Genomic DNA, 18,730 nt, shown 5'->3' with positions numbered 1-18,730 from the left:
GCCTCGCTATCAGGTAGCACAGCTTAGCATTTAGCGGAACAGTGTCACCAGACTTTAGCAAAATGGTGCTAAAATTAGCAGTGTGATTCCAAAAGGCCCATAGCCTGTGGCGTGACCTTGTTTTTTTATTTCAATGTGGTTCCCAACCACGACCCAAATGTGGGCAGTGAGATGTTCTGATTTGAACTGTGAAAAGCATTTTTAAAAAAAAAGGTTGATAAAGTTCCTTACTTAACAATGAATGGGCATGAAAAGAGTAGCCGATTTGGAACAGTGCAGACTACCAGTTCACAGCTACACAGCTGTAAGCACAACAGTGGTGGAAAAAGTCCTCAAATGTTTTACTTAAGTAAAAGTATCAATACTGCAATGTAGAAGTACTCTGTAAAAGTCCGGAATTCAACATTTACTTGAGTAAAAGTACAAGAGTATTGGTATCAAAATGTACGTAAATACCAAAAGTAAAAGAACTAAAATGTTTGAAAATAATTTTCAAATGGCAAATGTATAAAATAGGCTAAAGTGGTTCATGTATAATGTTTTATAATGAAATAATGTATATCTACAGCAGTGATGTTGCTAGGTTTTCAATGTAATGGGTCCCGGGACCCACAGGTGGTCATTCAAATGGGTCCCAGAAACATTTTATGGGTCCCCAATTACACGTCTCCCCCCCCCCCTTCTATCGTTTTCTTTGATCTCCAATCTCCATATCTTCTATGTGTGTGTGACTGTGTACATTATATCCTAATGCAGTGGATCTCAATCTTTTCAGGCAGCGACCCCCCAAAATAATCATATTTGAACTGGGGACCCCCCACCCTGAGAAGCGCTTGGAATTAGGAGTTGAGGCATTTAATTTAGTTTAACTCAGTTCCACAGATACATAGTCAAAATAGCAGATCTACAAGGTCGTTTTTTTTTATTTTTATCTACAAGCTCACAACGCCTTGCTTGTAGATCGCCTCTTTCTTATATTATTTCACAATTTTGACCGTATTTATAGTATAGTTTGTTGATTAGTTTGGATGCAGTAATAGTCTTTTTTCTTTTCTTTCTTGAGGTATTAAAAATATCTTAAAAGTCCTTAAATTGTGACTTCACTGTCATCTGGGGTCTCCCCCCCCCCCCAAATCATGTGGGGAGCCCCCAGGGGGTCCTGACCCACAGGTTGAGAACCACTGTCCTAATGTACATTCTATTTTGCTACTTGTTGTAGTCACAAACTCAGAATACAGGGTACAAACTACAATATAAAGTTCATAATAATAATATGAAAAAGATAATGTACACTTCATAGGAGCAGAGATAGATAGGAACTAAAGAACAACAACACTTTGTGGAAGAGAATGTAAACGGAGCAGAGATATTTCTTTAAGAAAAGTAGATGTTTGCGGCAGTATTTATTGCTCTGGTGTTTTCTTCTTAAAAAGTGGGATTCCCTTCGAATGATTTATGCTTGTGTCGCACCGAAAATAACGATCTGAAAACGACGTGTCGCGCGTCGGTGTTTCGGCTCGCGGGTCGGTTTGGTGCACGGCTCGCGGCTCACTTTGCTGCTCGCGGTTTGGTGTGCGCTCGCGGGTCGCTTTGGTGCGCGGCTCGCGGCTCACTTTGCTGCGCGGATCGCGGCTCGGTTTGGTGCACGGCTCGCGGTTCGGTTTGGTGCGCGGCTTGCGGCTCGCTTTGGGCGCGGCTCGCGGCTCGGTGTGGTGCACGGCTGCGTGGCTCGGTTTGGAGCACGGCTGCGTGGCTAGCGGCTCGCTTTGGTTGTATGCGTCCCGTGGACGCTGTGATGGTTGGTTTAATGCGTCCTTTATTAAAAATGTGCGTCAGAGACGCAGGACGCAGGGCTAGCAGCATCTCTGTCTACAGTACAAAGTAACTGGTAAGTTTTCAAATAAAGTAAAAGTACTTTACAGAGTAAAAGTACAATATTTGCCTCTAAGATTTAGTGGAGTAGAAGTAAAAGTATAGGCAATTGGAAATACTCCAGTAATATAAAGTAAAAGTACCCCAGACTTAATACTTAAGTACAGTACTTGAGTAAATGTACTTAGTTACTTTACACCACTGATGCAGACACCAAGTTTCACAGCTACACAGCCGTAAGCACAAACACTTTGTTTGAGTTGACGATGGAAAACACTGATGGTGAGATTATCCATCAGTGCTCTAACCCTGAGAGGATGACTATGCAGTGTGAAGGCATTTCAGTCATTTCACCACCTGATGAAAACCTGATTGCTTTGGTGGCAGGAGTACAAACACAGACCGTGATAATCGTCTAATTGAGATTATTTGAGATAATGGCAATTATTTTTGTTTAAAGATTTTCACACATTTTCAAATATAAAGAAACAGAAAGCAGGATCTACAAGCTTACTACGCGTCACTTCGCGACGCGTTGTAAGCTTGTAGATCTGCTGTTTCTGCTTCTTTTGACATGTATACAAATTATTAAATATGTGTTTGTATATTTCAGTTATTTGTCATGTCTGCCCTATGCTACTTTTGACTATGACCTAAAAGGCTTCATAATGTTCCAATAATGTTCAATGGCCAAACACACAATTAAATCGTTAATCGCAATTATTTGAGTGACAATTAATCGTCAACTTAACCCTTTAAGACCTGAAGCCGATTCTGCATGTCTCCTAAATCCCAACAGTATTCTGAAAAACATATATTTCTATATCAGTGGTGCTCAATATTGTACATGTCAAGGACCCCCAGAATTATGTATTTGGCCGCGGATACCCATCTCAAAATATGTTGTTCCAGGGACCCCCCAGAAGCAAAGATTTGAGTTAAAAATGTTCGCTTTAAAAATATATATATTCAAAGATTTTCACACATTTTTCCTATTTTTCAAAAATAGCAGATCTACAAGCTCGTAGCGCGGCACTCGGTGCCGTGCTATGAGCTTGTATATCTGCTATTTTTGAATAGTGAAAGTGTAAAATAATGCTTTTTAGCTCAAATCAAAAAATGACAGATGCGTTCCAGGTCACAATGGGTTAAATGTGTAATGGTGACACAGCCCTATCCTCGGCGTGACCCTCTACTGCGTTTCTAGCCCACTGAGTTTTCTAATAGAGTCCAGGTGGTCAACAGACAGGCTGTGTTGTACACGCCTATCTATCCATCATCTGACCGTGCAGACATGCTTGTAGATCCTTTATAAGAATTAGAAATGCATGGTACTGTAGCACCGTGGTTCATCATCTTTCTTAGACCATTCATTACTGCTGTTTTAGCTAAACGCAGGCACATTGTAGCTCTGTAGTACTTGTGTGTGTGAATAATTTGGTCTCAGATGGCATGTGTTGGAGATACAGTAACATTATTTATAAAAACTTAATATGATTATAAAACTTAAACCAGGGAGATGAGTTAGGACTAGTTGATCCAACTTGATAAATCTTTAAATCTTCTTTAATAAATCAACTCGCGATGTCCATGAGGACGGAGGTCACGGAGAATATTCCATGGTTTTTCATCACTCTGGCAGTCAAAGAGTTAAAAACTAGCTTCTCCCTTCGCCTTTGCCTTTTCTTTGACCTCTGACCCAGGAAGTACTTGTAGGAAGTCACTCACGTGTTGAGGGTGGCGCTGAGACACTGGCAGAGTCCCTCTCTGCTGCGGAAGTTCTTGTGTTTGAAGCCCAGGATCAGCCTCTCCCAAACAAACTGCAGGGAGAGAGAGAGGGAGAGAGAGAGAGAGAGAGAGAGACAGAGAGAGACAGACAGAGAGAGAGAGAGGGAGAGAGAGAGACAGAGAGAGGGGAGAGAGAGAGGGAGAGACAGAGAGAGAGAGAGAGAGGGGAGAGAGAGAGGGAGAGACAGACAGAGAGAGAGAGAGAGAGAGAGAGAGAAGACAGTTACAGAAACTATCAGTAATGTATGAGTCTCTCTCTCTCGAGCCAGACTGTTGCCTCCCACAATTTTCAAATGGTTCCGTCATACAGTCATGCAGTCTGGACCATGAAGCACTTAACACATCCACCGCCAGAGGTTAATCTCATAATGTACTCACCAGTGCCAAGGTGTTTTTGTTGTTTTTTTGTTTTTTTCATGTCGCCATAGATCTTGTTAAAATCCTTAAGATTGAGCCGTGAACGGTCTGTTTACATCCGCGAGATCTCCCTGTATCTCCCAGTGAAGATCGCGTGTCAAACGGGGCATCCATGTTGTAGTTAGAGCGGATTACGTTAAACAGTGAAATGCGAGGAGAAAAAACTACAGGAAGAGAATTGAGTTTCAGTTTCGTCTGTAGAATGGGAGCGGGCGTGATCGTCGAAACCGGATCCCAAATAATTCTATTTCCTGTCATCAAACCGGAAACGGAAGTGGATCAAAAAAATTCCGAAAGTGCACCCGGACCGCGCATGCGCGAAAAGACCGCAGCCCGTAGGACTACGGGCTCGGCGCTTAACCGTTGGATTTAACGGCCCGTAGAACTACGGGCCCGGCGGTAAAGGTGTTAAGCATTTTGATACCAATACTTTTACTCAAGTAAATGCTGAAATCCGGACATTTACTTGTAACAGAGCACTTCTACATTGCAGTATTGATACTTTTACTTAAGTGAAAAATTTGAGTACTTTTTCCACCACTGGTGTTTGGAGATATAGTGTGGAATAGTGCGTGCGGGCGCCCGGCGGGGCCAAGCCACGACAGACTAGCGTGTCAAGTGAAGTTTCTCTTTGTAAAGCCCTTAATCACCGTTACAGAGCCAAGAGGCTTTAACCCATTAAGACCTGGAACTGTGTCATTTTTAGATTTGAGCTAAAAAAGCATTATTTTACACTTTGGGCTATTCAAAAATAGCAGATATACAAGCTCATAGCGCGGCACCGAGTGCCGCGCTACGAGCTTGTAGATCTGCTATTTTTGAAAATTCGTGAAAATGTGTGCAAATCTTTGAATATATATATTTTTAAAGTGAACATTTTTAACTCAAATCGTTGCTTCTGGGGGTCCCTGGAACAAAATATTTTGATGCGGGTCCACGGCCAAATACATATAATTTTGGGGGTCCTTGACATGAAAAAGATTGAGCACCACTGATATAGAAACATAAGTTTTTCAGAAAACTGTTGAAATTTAGGAGACATGTAGCTTCAGGTCTTAATGGGTTAAGCCTGTGTACTTTTCATCAAGAACACACCCAGAGGAAGAGCTTTCATTCACATGGATTATTGATCTGTCCCTTTCTGTTCTGTTCATATATCCTCTTCATATCCTGCACACTGCTGGACAAATCACCTGTTATGCAACGAGCCGCCACAAGGGGGTGATTTGTGATTGGAGTGACACTCAACATAAAGTACTAAAAGTACCAAAAGTAAAAAGTACTCATATAAAATGTCCCAAAAAATGAAATGTTTATAGGGCTGAAGTGGTTACTGTGCACACTATGTTTTGTGATCATAATCAAAATCTAAAAAGTAACTAGTAACTAAAGGTTTCAAATAATTGTAGTGGAGTAAAAAGTACAATATTTTCCTCTGAGATGTAGTGGAGAAGAAGTGAAAGTACTGAAAATTGCATATACTCCAGTAAAGTAAAAATACCTCAAACTTTTACTTGAGTACATGTACTTAGTTACTTTACACCACTGTGAAGAAGGCAGCAAAAAAATGAAACCTCTCCCAATTTAATAACCACATGAACGCTAGCGTCACAATTCTGGGCATGTCACTGTGTGTGTGTGTGTGTGTGTGTGTGTGTGTGTGTGTGTGTGTGTGTGTGTGTGTGTGTCTCACCATAGGCGAGGCAACCTGTTCCATGCAGCGCAGGATGAGAGCCTGGCTGTTCTCTCTGACCTGGTCCTTACCGTCACCCAGCCTGTCTATTAGAGCAGGGAGCACTGGAGAGAGAGAGAGAGAGAGGGAGAGAGAAAAGGAGAGAGGAAAAGAGAGACAAAGGTTAATATTTCACATCAATTTTGAAAATGTGGTCATTTATCAGACGCCAGGGGCCGTTCACTGTGCGTACGACGCGACACCCTCACCTCACATAGATCCGTGATTTCATACCCCCCACTTTTTGAAAAAATAAAAAATAAAACAAGAATATATATTTATTTTTTTTGATAATAAATCGGTAAAATAAAGTAAAAATAAGAATTAGATAACCTAACCCTAACCCTAAAACCGAAATAAAGTAACAAAAACACGGAAAAAAAACTAACAAAATCCGCCCCAAAAAACACAAAATTTAGAAAATAAAAAATTTGTTTACATTTGACAGTTACAAATGTTTTTCACGATTTTTCAAAAATAGCAGATCTACAAGCTCATAGCGCGGCACTCGGTGCCGCGCTATGAGCTTGTAGATCTGCTATTTTTGAATAGCCAAAGTGTAAAATAAGGGGTATAGTCCACCAAAAGTCCATCCTCCCCCCACCTTCTGAGAGCCTGTGACGTCCGAATGCAGAGAGACAGTGTAGTGCCTCAGGAAACTAGGATCACAGGTAAACCTTAGAACCTGATAGAAATCTAATACAGTGGTTCTCAAGCTTTTCAGGCCGCGACCCCCCCAAAATAGTCATATTTGAACTGTTTTTTATTTGTTTTGCCCATGTCTCACATTATTTGATAGTATCATTTGTTCATGACTTTTGATGCAGGAATGGTCTTTTCTCATTTAAAACATTTTATTTTCTTTAGGTATTATTCAAAAGTCCTTAAATTGCCACTTTAATGTCATCTGGGGACCCCCCAAATATAAAGTGGGGACCCACAGGTTGAGGACCACTGATCTAATGGACCAGTGGCTTTGTCCATTAAGTCAGCAGGAGTCAACTGAAATAGTAAAGCGAAAACAAATGCTGCCCCCTAGTGGAACAAAAAGGGGAAACAATAACTCCACTGTGAGCATGATGTCAACATTGGCAGCTATGAGGAATGTGGAGGGAGGAGATGTGCTTATCAGCTGTGTGTGTGTGTGTGTGTGTGTGTGTGTGTGTGTGTGTGTGTGTGTGTGTGTGTGTGTGTGTGTGTGTGTGTGTGTGTGTGTGTGTGTGTGTGTGTGTGTGTGTGTGTGTGTGTGTGTGTGAGGGAGAGAGAGGCAGAGAGGCAGAGAGGGCGAGTGTGACGCATTGTGAGCTTGTAGATCTGCTATTGTCAAAAGATTTTTATACATTTGAAAACTGGGTAATGGGGCATTCTGCATAAGGAATACTTTTACTTTTGGTACTTTAAGCACATTTTGATGCAAATACTTTTGTACTTGTACTCAAGTACATTTTGAATTCCGGACTTTTACTTGTTACAGAGTATATCTATATATATCTATATTGCAGTATTGATACTTTTACTATGAGTACTTTTTCCACCACTGGTCCCGATATTTCACAAAAGTGTTTACTTTTGGGATTGAGTTAAAGTTATTAACCCTTGAGTTTAAAGGATAGAACTGGGGTTAAGCTTAGCCACTTAGTTTCAACATGGCGTCCCTATTGAATAGGGCTTAAGCAAGGTTAAACGAGACAAGTTTAACCATGACCTGAAATATCTTTCTGGAATCTTATAATAAGCTCTTATGATCACGAGTGTACCAGATCCCCAAATCCGGGTGTCACCCCATGCACCCCCCCCCCTCTTAGCCTTACATCCTGTGGGAAAACTGTTTTTAGACGTAAACACTGCCAGGCATTTATTTTTTTCACATGTGCTCTGGATGGTAACAGTCTGACGCATACAGTACAGTTAAGTTGCGGTGCTTTTCAATGTGCGGTGACTCGTGCTGAGTCAGCAAAAATATATAAAAGCCACGAGCGTGTTTCTGTACTGATGTCTCCCTCCTCACAAAACATCAGATGAGAAGAGTAGAACCAGTGGTTCTCAAACTTTTCAGGCCGCGACCCCCCAAAATAACATTTGAACTGGGGGCCCCCCAAAATAATAACATTTGAACTGGGGACCCCCCAAAATAATAACATTTGAACTGGGGACCCCCCAATATAATAACATTTGAACTGGGGACCCCCCAAAATAATAACATTTGAACTGGGGACCCCCCAAAATAATAACATTTGAACTGGGGGCCGCCCAAAATAATAACATTTGAACTGGGGACCCCCCAAAATAATAACATTTGAAATGGGGACCCCCCCAAAATAATAACATTTGAACTGGGGCCCCCCCAAAATAACAACATTTGAACTGGGGACCCCCCAAAATAATCATATTTGAACTGGGGCCCCCAAAATAATAACATTTGAACTGGGGACCCCCCCCCACCACCCTGATAAGCACTTGGTATTATAGGAGTGGAGGCATTTGCATTTTAGTCTTGGCCAATGTTTCATAATATAGAATTTAACATACAACAATTTGTCATAGTATAGTTACTCTTGAAGCAGTAATGGTCAAAAGTAATCAATGTGCAGATACCCTATAATATACACTTATACTTTATGTCTGTTTGAAAACAATGTTGAAAATGTATGTGACATTAAGCAAATCGTCTGGGGACCCCCCGGAAATCATTTTGGGACCGCCCTGGGTCGGGACCCACAGTTTGAGAACCACTGCTATAAACTCAAATGTACACGCTCACTCAAGCAAGCACACACACACACACACACACACACGCACACACACACACACACACTCGTTCAGATGTTCACTCCCTCTCACACATGATGAAATGGGAGGTGACATCACTCTCGCCCACTTATGTTTTGGGATAGGAATGTGTGTGTGTGTGTGTGTGTGCGTGCGTGTGCATGTCAAAAAAAAAGACACACACAAATGTTACCACAACAGCTGGTTGCCTAGGAAACAAGGACAATGCCCTCAAACACTAAGTGACAAGGGGGGCATTGTCACTAAGAGAGAGATAACGTCATCTGCTGAAGTTAGCATCAAACGTGCGCACACGCACACACACACACACACACACACACAGAGTTTGTTAACCCATTGATACCTGGAACGCATCTGTGTCACTTTAGATGTCTTTGGCTATTCAAAAATAGCAGATATACAAGCTCATAGCGCGGCACCGAGTGCCGCGCTACGAGCTTGTAGATCTGCTATTTTTGAAAAATCGAGATTTTTTTTTTTTTTTTTTTCCAAAAAACTGTTAGGATTTAGATTTTTTTTAAATTATCGCCTCAGGTCTTAATGGGTTAATAAAAGTTGTTCTTGTGCATGGCTGTCCGGATGGCAGCTGGCACCTGTGGAACACCCTGAACTTGGCTCATCTATTCTTTCTAAACTTCCTTTGCTCTTTGTTTGATATGTTTTCAGTAAGAGAGCCAGACGCTGCTGGCCTGGCCAATGGCAGCACTCCGTCTTCATTTGTCTGAAACGTCCGGGGCCAATGAGAGGCTCTTAGGATGACGATGCGCTCGTTTCACTTCCACCTTACGAGTGCTGCCGGGCAAGAACGTGCATGTTCGTGTGTGCGCACGCACACACACACTTTATATTGAGTGAGTGCCATGGATCAATAGCATTGTTCATTAGTCATAATGATCTCATGCTGTGTGTGTGTATGTGTGTGTGTGTGTGTGTGTGTGTGTGTGTGTGTGGGGGGGTGTACAGACAAGTAACAAGGAGAGGAAAGCGAGAGAGAAAAGATGGGAGAGAAAAAGAGTGAGAGAGAGAGAGGGCAGGGCAGCAAAAGACAGAGAGAGAGAGAGAGACTCCAGAGCTGACAGCCATGACTTTAGAGAGATGTCAGACACACACAACTGGGTTTAGGCTATGCAACAGACTGTGTGTGTGTGTGTGTGTGTGTGTGTGTGTGTGTGTGTGTGTGTGTGTGTGTGTGTGTGTGTCAAGAGGCAGGCTGGTGACTATGACAATGGGTGACACCTGCCACAGGCACACACAGGGGGGCAGCCACTTACATAACACATAAAAAACACAAACACACACTCACACACACAATGATGTCCGAAGCAGAAATATGTGCATGAGGTCATGTGTGTATTAGGTGTGGTTTCAGGGGTGTGTAATGGGGTGACCTACGGTAACACACACAGGCTATTTACACCCTAAATATAGAGAGACTATGAGACAAAGAATAGCCCAGGGAGAGAGGGGGAGAGAGAGAGAGAGAGAGAGAGAGAGAGAGAGAGACCTGCGCTGCTGCTGGTGTATCTTAGCCCATTCAAACCGGGAACGCATCTGCGTAACCACTTTAACCATTATTTTAAGCTTTGGACTATTCAAAAATAGCAGATATACAAGCTCCGGTGCCGCGCTATGAGCTTGTAGATCTGCTATTTTTTTTTCTTATCATGAAAATGTGTGCAAATCTTTTAATATATATTTTCTTTCTTAAAGCGAAAATTCTTTAACTCAAATCTGTGCTTCTGGTGGGGGGGGGTCCCCGGAACAACATACTTTGAGATGGGGGTCCAAGGCCAAATACATATCATTTTGGGGGGGGGGCCTTGACATGAAACAGTTTGAGAACCACTGATATTATAGCAACATAAGTTTTTTTCAAAAAACTGTTAGGATTTAGAAGACATTTGTAGAATCCCCCCAGAAGCTAAGAGTTGAGTTAAAAAACATATATATTCAACGATCTGCACAATTTTTCGAAAATAGCAGATCTACAAGCTCATAGCGCGGCACCGAGTGCCGCGCTATGAGCTTGTATATCTGCTATTTTTGAATAGCTAAAGTATAACATAAATGACAGATGCTTTCCTGGTCTCAATGGGTTAGAGGAAGGGCAAAGTTGAAGTGAGACTAGAGTCGCGGGGGAACGGAAGTCACAACGCAATGAATGGACTAACACACACACACACACACACACACACAGAGAGCTTAGGTCAACAATGCAGTAGGCACGGCTCAAGAGTAGTTACGTCAAAAGTACAAATACCTCCAGACTCTCGACAACGGAGCGCATTGTGAAGAAAGCCTCTAACGCGTGCCGCCGCTCACTCAGCACCGCGGTGGGGCTCTGCTGGAACCAGTTAAAGCTACAGTACAAGCATGGCCTGGTTTATAAGTGCTGGGTGGAACTACACAGTCAATAAACTCAATAAAACCCTTCCAATACAAACCCATTGTAACTTCAAACTCCCATTTTAACCATGATAGATTCATCGGAAACACCCGTCCTTGGTTCTGGTGACTGACATTGTCCTTCTAATACGTGAGGAAGCCGTGTTTTTTTCAATTACTTTTTTCATAAAAAAAAAAAAAAAGAAATACAAGTAAAAAAAAATAAATTACATAAATGAAAAAATTCAAGGAAAAAACACGGCCCCTTCACGTATAAGGATGGCAGGATGAGTCACCAGGACGGGTGTTACTGATGAATATAACGGATTGAATGGGTTAATGTCCTTAAACGACAGAAAAGGCTCAGACTGTCAGACCAACGTTGAGGCTCTTTGGATGCAAAAATATTGAATCTTTTCATTACAAAAGTTCAAAAGGTGACACACAGAGTGGGATGTCTCTGTCCTCAGACCATCGACCAACACTGCTGACGGTCAACTAGTGTTGACGAGTGTCCACTCTGTGCGCTCACAATGTGTCGAGTTGCGACGCATTGTGAGCTTGTAGATCTGCTATAAGATTTTCTTATACATTTTGAACCTGTGAAATGTGACATTCTGCACAATGAGTACTTTGTGTACTTATTGTACATTTTCATTTTGGGACTTTTACTTGTAACAGAGAGTATTTCTATATTGCAGTATTGATACTTTTACTTAAGTTAAAGTATACTGCTCAAAGAAATGTAGGGAACACTTTGATCCCTTCATTATTTTGAGTTTTCATGAACTGTGTACATACTGCTTACAAAAACTGCTCAAAAGAATCAAGGGATCAAAGTGTTCCCTTAATTATTTTGAGCAGTGTATTTGAGTACTTTTTCCACCACCGATAGTTCCAACAATCTAAGGGAGAATGACGCTGCAGAAACCCTTTCTGGTCTCTCTCCATGCCTCTGTTCCGGATCCTCTATAGACTAGAGCACTGGAGTATGTGAACACGGGGTGTGTGGGGTTCTCCCGGGGTCCTTGAAGGGGTCCCAGGTGGTCCCCAGCTAAATGATTGATAGTTAAGTAACCAAATGGACTCGCATGTTTTGTTTTGTCTTTCTTTGTTTATTTTTTTGGAAAATAACAAAATGATGGAGCTCGAATTTCGCCCACTGATTTAAGGTCGTAACACACGGCAAGCGGTTCACGCGGGCGGTACCGCTCGGATCGGCGGTGATCGCGCCGCGATCATTGTTGTTTTTTTCCTCCTGTGCGGTGCGGTGAAAAGAAAAAAGCTCATCACAATCCAGCTCTTGCCGCCCGCGCGCGCGTACACAAACGAGCGCGCGCGCGCGAGAATTTCACGGCCCGCGCCCGCCTGCCTCACCGCCCCTCAACTTCTCCGCGCGTCCCAAATAATCGCCCGCCTCTCATTGAAAATGAATTACATGGGCGCGTTGGCCGCTTGCCGCGTGAAAGGACCTTTACATCTGTGTCATTTTAGATTTCTTTGGCTATTCAAAAATAGCAGATATACAAGCTCATAGCAGATATACAAGCTCATAGCAGATATACAAGCTCGAGCTTGTAGATCTGCCATTTTTTTAAAATCTAGAACATTATTTTGTGTGAATCTTTGAATATATATATATTTTTTAAGCGAACATTTTTAACTCTAATCTTTGCTTCTGGGGGGGGGGGTACCTGGAACAAAATATTTTGAGATGGGGGTCCGCGGCCAAATACATATCATTTTGGGGGTCCTTGACATGAAAAAGTTTGAGCACCACTTATTATATTATAGCCACATAAGATTTAGAAGACATTTGTAGACTTCCCAAAAGCAAAGATTTGAGTTACAAATGTTCGCTTTAAAAACACATACATACACACACACACACACACACACACACACACACACACACACACACACACACACACACACACACACACACACACACACACACACACACACACACACACACACACACACACACACACACACACACACACACACACACACACACACATATATATATCAAAAAGATTTGCACAAATGTTCATGATTTTTCAAAGAAACAGCAGATCTACAAGCTCATAGTGGCTATGAGCTTGTATATCTGCTATTTTTGTATAGCCCAAAGTACAAGATAATGGTTAAAGTGGTTAAAAAAAATCTAAAATGACAGATGCTTTCCCGGTCAAAACAGACTTGTGTTTGTAGAACAGAAAACAAACCATACCTGTAATGTACCACTGCCCTACAAGTTGTAAATATATAAAGAGGTTTACCTTTCTCATCGTGGATGATCTGTGCGGCGCGTCGTTGACGCTCCGAAATAGAACTGAGCTCTGAAAGACGCTCGAACAGTTGTTTTTTTTGACGCACCCAGTGTACTCCATACCTCCGGTGTGGCTACAGCCCAATGTAAGCAACGGGTCAGACAGTGTTGATTTTGACAAATTTAGATTTCGTTTTAGTCTTTTGATTAAAATTCCATTCAGTTTTAGTCATATTTTAGTCATCTGAAATGTTTTAGTTTTTGTCTAGTTTTAGTCAACTAAATATCATCAAGATAGTCGACTAAATCTACAGTTGATTTAGTCGACTAAAATGTGTTTTGGCGGTGCCTTGATGGCGTCGTAATGGCTGATTTACACCTGGTTGCATGCAGCGCAACACCCGAGCGCAACCAAACATAAAATGACTTGTCTTTTAGTTCTACTGGATCTCTTCTCCACTAGGTCCCTCACTAACATTTTAGTCTAGTTTTTATTTGTTGATGAAATTGTCAATATATTTAGTCTTAGTTATAGCCGTCGTAGCTTAGTTTTTATTTCGTTTTTATTTCGTTTTCGTCAGTGAAAAAAGGTAGTCGACGTTTTTTTGGCATAGTTTTAGTCGACGAAATCAACACTGGTCAGACGCAAGAAGCGTCTGACACTGTCAGTGTGTCAGGGGCCTTCACGGGTCCATTCGGATTCCATTTCTACACTCTCAGAGTTAAATTCATTTTACAGGATGTTACAGTGTAGACTGGGGTCCCAGAGATGGAAAAAAAAAAAAAAAAAAACGGTGTTTGTAGCCTTAATGCTATCAAACTGGGTGTCTCAGACCTAGAGAATCAGATCTTCTCTGATATAGAGGTGTGTGTGTTGAGTCATTAAACCAGTTTAGAGAGGATGTAGCAACAACAAGCAGACTGGTCCAAAACGGTGACGTCTGGCCCATAAACGCTGTCACTGCATGTTGAAGGTACAGTAGGTTACTCTGTGTTAATGAAGTCTCACCTGTGCCCAGGTGTCCCTTGAAGCGCTCCCCTAAGCGGTCCACAAAGGCCCCGCAGATGTCTATTCCCAACAGAGCCACCTGCAGGAGACACAGAGAGAGAAGAGAGAGAGAGAGACAAGAAGGTTAAAGTGGGGTCAACATAAGACAGTTTTGCTGGGTTAAATATGTTACGTTTCACATTAATACCAATGTTAGTCCAGGATGTCTGTCTTCTTCCACATTAATGCTGGTGGTTAGAGGTGTGGCACAACCAGGAACACAGTACAGTTCAGCAGTGTTAACCACTTTAACCCACACACACACACACCACAACACAACGGTGGAAGCCGAAGGGAACCATGCAAAGCGGAGGAGGAGTTCAGTGCCTTGCTCAAGGACACTTCCACAGGTACAATAGACAGATCATACTTCCATGTTGACAGCCAGCTATACGACACCCAAGGGTCCAGTGACACGTATCGCTATGGATACCATAACCAACGCGTCATCATCACATCAAACAATGCTTTCCCCCATGGCTTTGATCACATGTAGAAATGTCAGTCATTCGTTTCTAGCAGATAATGCTGGGTTAATGTATGGATCCCTGTTGGTACAATGGAGGGCCTGTGGCCGTGATGAGGTCATGGTACGGTTGTGTAATGTGTGTTAACGTCATGGAGCTGAATCCCTTTGTAGACGTATACTTTGTGCCATCATGACAAACACCTTCTCTCATCTTTACATCCTGCTGCTACTGTTGTTGTTGTCTTAAAAACATTCATCGAAAGAAATAGAATACCATAGAACCAGAATTCACTGAGTTTACGTGCAGCCAGAGAAATGGGTTCCTTCCAAGTTCCTCTGGGGTTAGGATGAGATCATGTCACTCTTTCATGCTCTATATGCATCTTGACCACTTTAGAACTTGTCTGTTCTAAGTCTGGAGCTGTACTTTATCACCTTTTATCACATTACACCAGAGCTACAGGGTGCTCAAGCTTGTAGATCAGGAAAAAACAAAACTGCTTTCCAGTGTTGATTTCGTCGACTAAAACTATGGCGAAAAATGTTCGTCGACTATCTTCTTTCACTGACGAAAACTAAATGAAAACTAAATAAAAACTAAGCTATGATGACTAAAACTGAGACTAAATATATTGACAATTTCGTCAACAAATAAAAACTAGACTAAAATGTTAGCGAGGGACTATAGTGGAGAAAAGATCCAGTAGAACTAAAAGGCAAGTCATTTTATGTTTGGTTGCGCTCGGGTGTTGCGCTCTGAAAATAGCAGATCTACAAGCTCACAACGCGTCGCAGTTGTGAGCTTGTAGATCTGCTATTTTCAGCACGCAACCAAATGCAAAATTTCGACGCCGTCAAGGCACCGCCAACATACATTTTAGTCGACTAAATCAACTGTAGATTTAGTCGACTAAAATCTTATGATATTTAGTTGACTAAAACTAGACAAACTAAAACATTTCAGATGACTAAAATATGACAAAAACTAAATGGAATTTTATTCAAAAGACTGACTAAAACTAAATCAAAATTTGCTGTCAAAATCAACACTGTTGCTTTCATTGTCTTGTCTTTTATTCTTAGTAAAGACAATCGTTTGTGGGTCTAAGAGGACTGGGCCATAGTTTTATAACACACTATCCCAATATGACAACAATGTTTTAGTATAGAGTTCTAATGGGTCCCAAGTCTCTCCCAACAATGAACAAAGTCGACTTCAGCCAAGGAGCCATTGTAGGGCCGCACCTTAGAGAAAGCACCTCCTCCATTGATTTAATAAAATAAAACACTATTCATCAAGACACCATTGTTGGGATTGTTTTCCTTTTTTTTCTTTCTCCGCCTGGCCTTAACCCACTACGACCAGGAACGCATCTCTGTCATTTTAGATTTCTTTGGCTATAGCCTATAAACATTATTTTATACTTTGGCTATTAAAAAATAGCAGATATACAAGCTCATACCGCTGCACTGAGTGACACGCTATGAGCTTGTAGAAAAAAATATATCGTGAAAATCTGTGCAAATCTTTGAATATATATATTTTTTTAAACAACATTTTTTACTAAAATCTTTGCTTCTGGGGGTCCCTGGAACAAAACCTTTTCATGTCAAGGACCCCCACAATTATATGTACTCAAAATATACCCCCCCCCCCCCCCCCCCCGAGGAGCAAAGATTTGAGTTACAAATTATTTATAATAGCCTATATAAGAGTTGCACACATTTTCACGATTCTTTTCCAAAAAATAGCAGGTCTACAAGCTCATAGCGTGGCACTCAGTGCCGCGCTATGTATATATTTTTTTAATAGCCAAGGTATAAAATACAACTAAAATCTAAAATGACAGATGCGTTCCCGGTCTTAATGGGTTAATGTATTTCCAGTGAGAAGCGAGTAGGGAAGTGAAACAGGACATGTGACGTGGGTGACATGTGTGCTTGTGTATTATTGTATCATCATGGTGGACACTCTGCCCCTTCCGCAGAGTGGACTCCTTGTCCTCCTGAACTCATCCCCATCCAGCTGACCCTGGATCTGTGGAGCACTGGATCAGACCTCAGATCCGTCGTCTTAATGATAAAAGACAGGATGTAACTATAGTCCCGTGAGCCTGACTGTTGCCTCGCACAATTTTTCAAATGGTTCTGTCATACAGTCTGAACTCTGAAACGGAAGCTGTGAAAATGATCGGAGGATAAAAGCGGATGTGTTTCGTCTTTACAGTTGCGCAAAATTGTCCCAATATAAATGAAAACAATCGAAGCATATATATCTTTGCTTCTTAGCAGAAATGGAAATTCTAAAATAAAATGTAAAGATATTTCAAAATATATTTTTGTGAACGGAAATGACGAACAGATGAGAGCTTCCGTTCTTGGCTTTCGGGATGTGTTGTTCCAGACACTATAAAGCAGGGGTTTTCAACCAGTGGTCCGGGGACCACCAGTGGTCCTTGAGGGGGGTTCCAGGGGGTCCCCAGCCAAATTAATAGCTAGCAACCAAATTGACCCTTATATGTCTGTAACTCTGAGAGTGTACAAATGGAACCAAATGGACCCTAGCGGGAGTTAAATGAACACTAATGATGGTGATACAGGATAGATTGGGACCCCCAAGAAATCTAAATGGTTGAGTCCCTGGCATATCTTTTCAAATTGGGGTCCCTGGGCTAATATTTGTCAATTTGGGGGTCCTTGATGCGAAAAAGGTTGAAAACCACTGCTATAAAGCATTTGGAGACTGTGGAATAGTTGTCTAGTGGCTACACAAAACTAGGATGTAACAGGATGTTCTGTGTGGATTAACCATTTCCATCCACAGTCAAGTCAATTCATTTATATAATGCCAAATCATAGCACGTTGTCTCATGCATGCCAACTTTTCATATAGAGCAGGTCAACACCATACTCCTACAGAGACCCAACAATTACCCTAGTACATACTACAAGGGCAACTGGTGGCCCGGGGGCCACATGTTCACTTATTGGCCCCCACCTTCACTTTAATGCGGCCCCCTCAGGTTAATATGGGATTACTGATATATGATTGATTTCAGCTGTTACAATTCCAAACATGCAAACATGACCCGCTTTAATTACTTCAGTCCATAGCAGTAGCTTAACTCATTGACTGCCAGAGTTAAAACATCGTCTACCGTCCCCTTGCCAGCGGAAAAAAACAGCCATTTTACTGTACCTTTGAAAAAACGGAGATCGGCTCATTACACGCAAACGGGTGTCGTAGTGGAGGGGGAAAAAATGATCCAGAGCTATGGCTGTTTGAATGTATCTCGCCTTCTGTGTTTTTACAATGCATTTTTGGCGAGACATGCTATTTTCAACGGCCTACAACAAGCGAACAGGGGAGGGGGGGGGGGGGGTGCGCGCGCGATGACATTTTTTTGTGCTGGCTCACAGCACAGCCAGACTCAGCAACTACGAATGTGGAAATTGCCTCTGGGTGTCTGCTGCACCGTCGACCTTCTCCTCCGACTCTCTATTACAACAAGCGCTTGGCAACGGCTGAAAGGAAAAGCTCTGCTTCGACGGGAAGACACCCTGCTTTAACAGGAAGACACCCTGCTTTAACAGCACCCCAGGCTCTAGGTGGACGGCCGGCCATCTGCCTTGACCAGTTGGGTTGAGAGACAGAGAGACAGAGAGAGAGAGAGAGAGAGAGAGAGGGAGCAGCGAGCTACAATTTATGAAGAACATTTCAATGAAATAAAGAAAATGGTCATCACGTGGATCTGAGGATCCACATGGGAGCAGCATGGCTCCAGGGTGGATGTTGGACTTCATGAGGCCAGCCTGTGACGTCAGTCATCTATATGACCAGTGGTGGAAAAAGTACTCGAATGTTTTACTTGAGTAAAAGTATCAATACTGTAATGTAGAGGTACTCTGTTACAAGTAAAAGTCGGGAATAAAAAAAATTACTTGAGTAAGAGTACA

The 18,730-nt window shown here is 42.1% G+C and overlaps 1 protein-coding gene across 11 annotated transcripts in view; it reads right to left on the bottom strand.

The window, feature by feature from the left end:
- The window catches only part of clasp2 (cytoplasmic linker associated protein 2), a 139,867-nt gene that overhangs the window by 101,990 nt on the left and 19,147 nt on the right, over positions 1–18,730 (bottom strand). For all 11 annotated transcript variants that reach the window (XM_080441464.1, XM_080441469.1, XM_080441470.1 and 8 more), the window contains exons 2-4: positions 14,266–14,344; positions 5,771–5,874; positions 3,601–3,692 (exon numbers count right to left, since the gene is read on the bottom strand). In XM_080441464.1, coding sequence (XP_080297590.1) covers positions 3,601–3,692; positions 5,771–5,874; positions 14,266–14,344 — 275 coding nt within the window. The remainder of the gene's footprint in view (positions 1–3,600; positions 3,693–5,770; positions 5,875–14,265; positions 14,345–18,730) is intronic.

Source organism: Gymnoscopelus braueri (genome assembly GCF_963280865.1).
Source record: "Gymnoscopelus braueri genome assembly, chromosome: 11".
NCBI classification, from domain to species: Eukaryota; Metazoa; Chordata; class Actinopteri; order Myctophiformes; family Myctophidae; genus Gymnoscopelus; species Gymnoscopelus braueri.
This window is presented reverse-complemented; position numbering and strand designations above follow the sequence as displayed.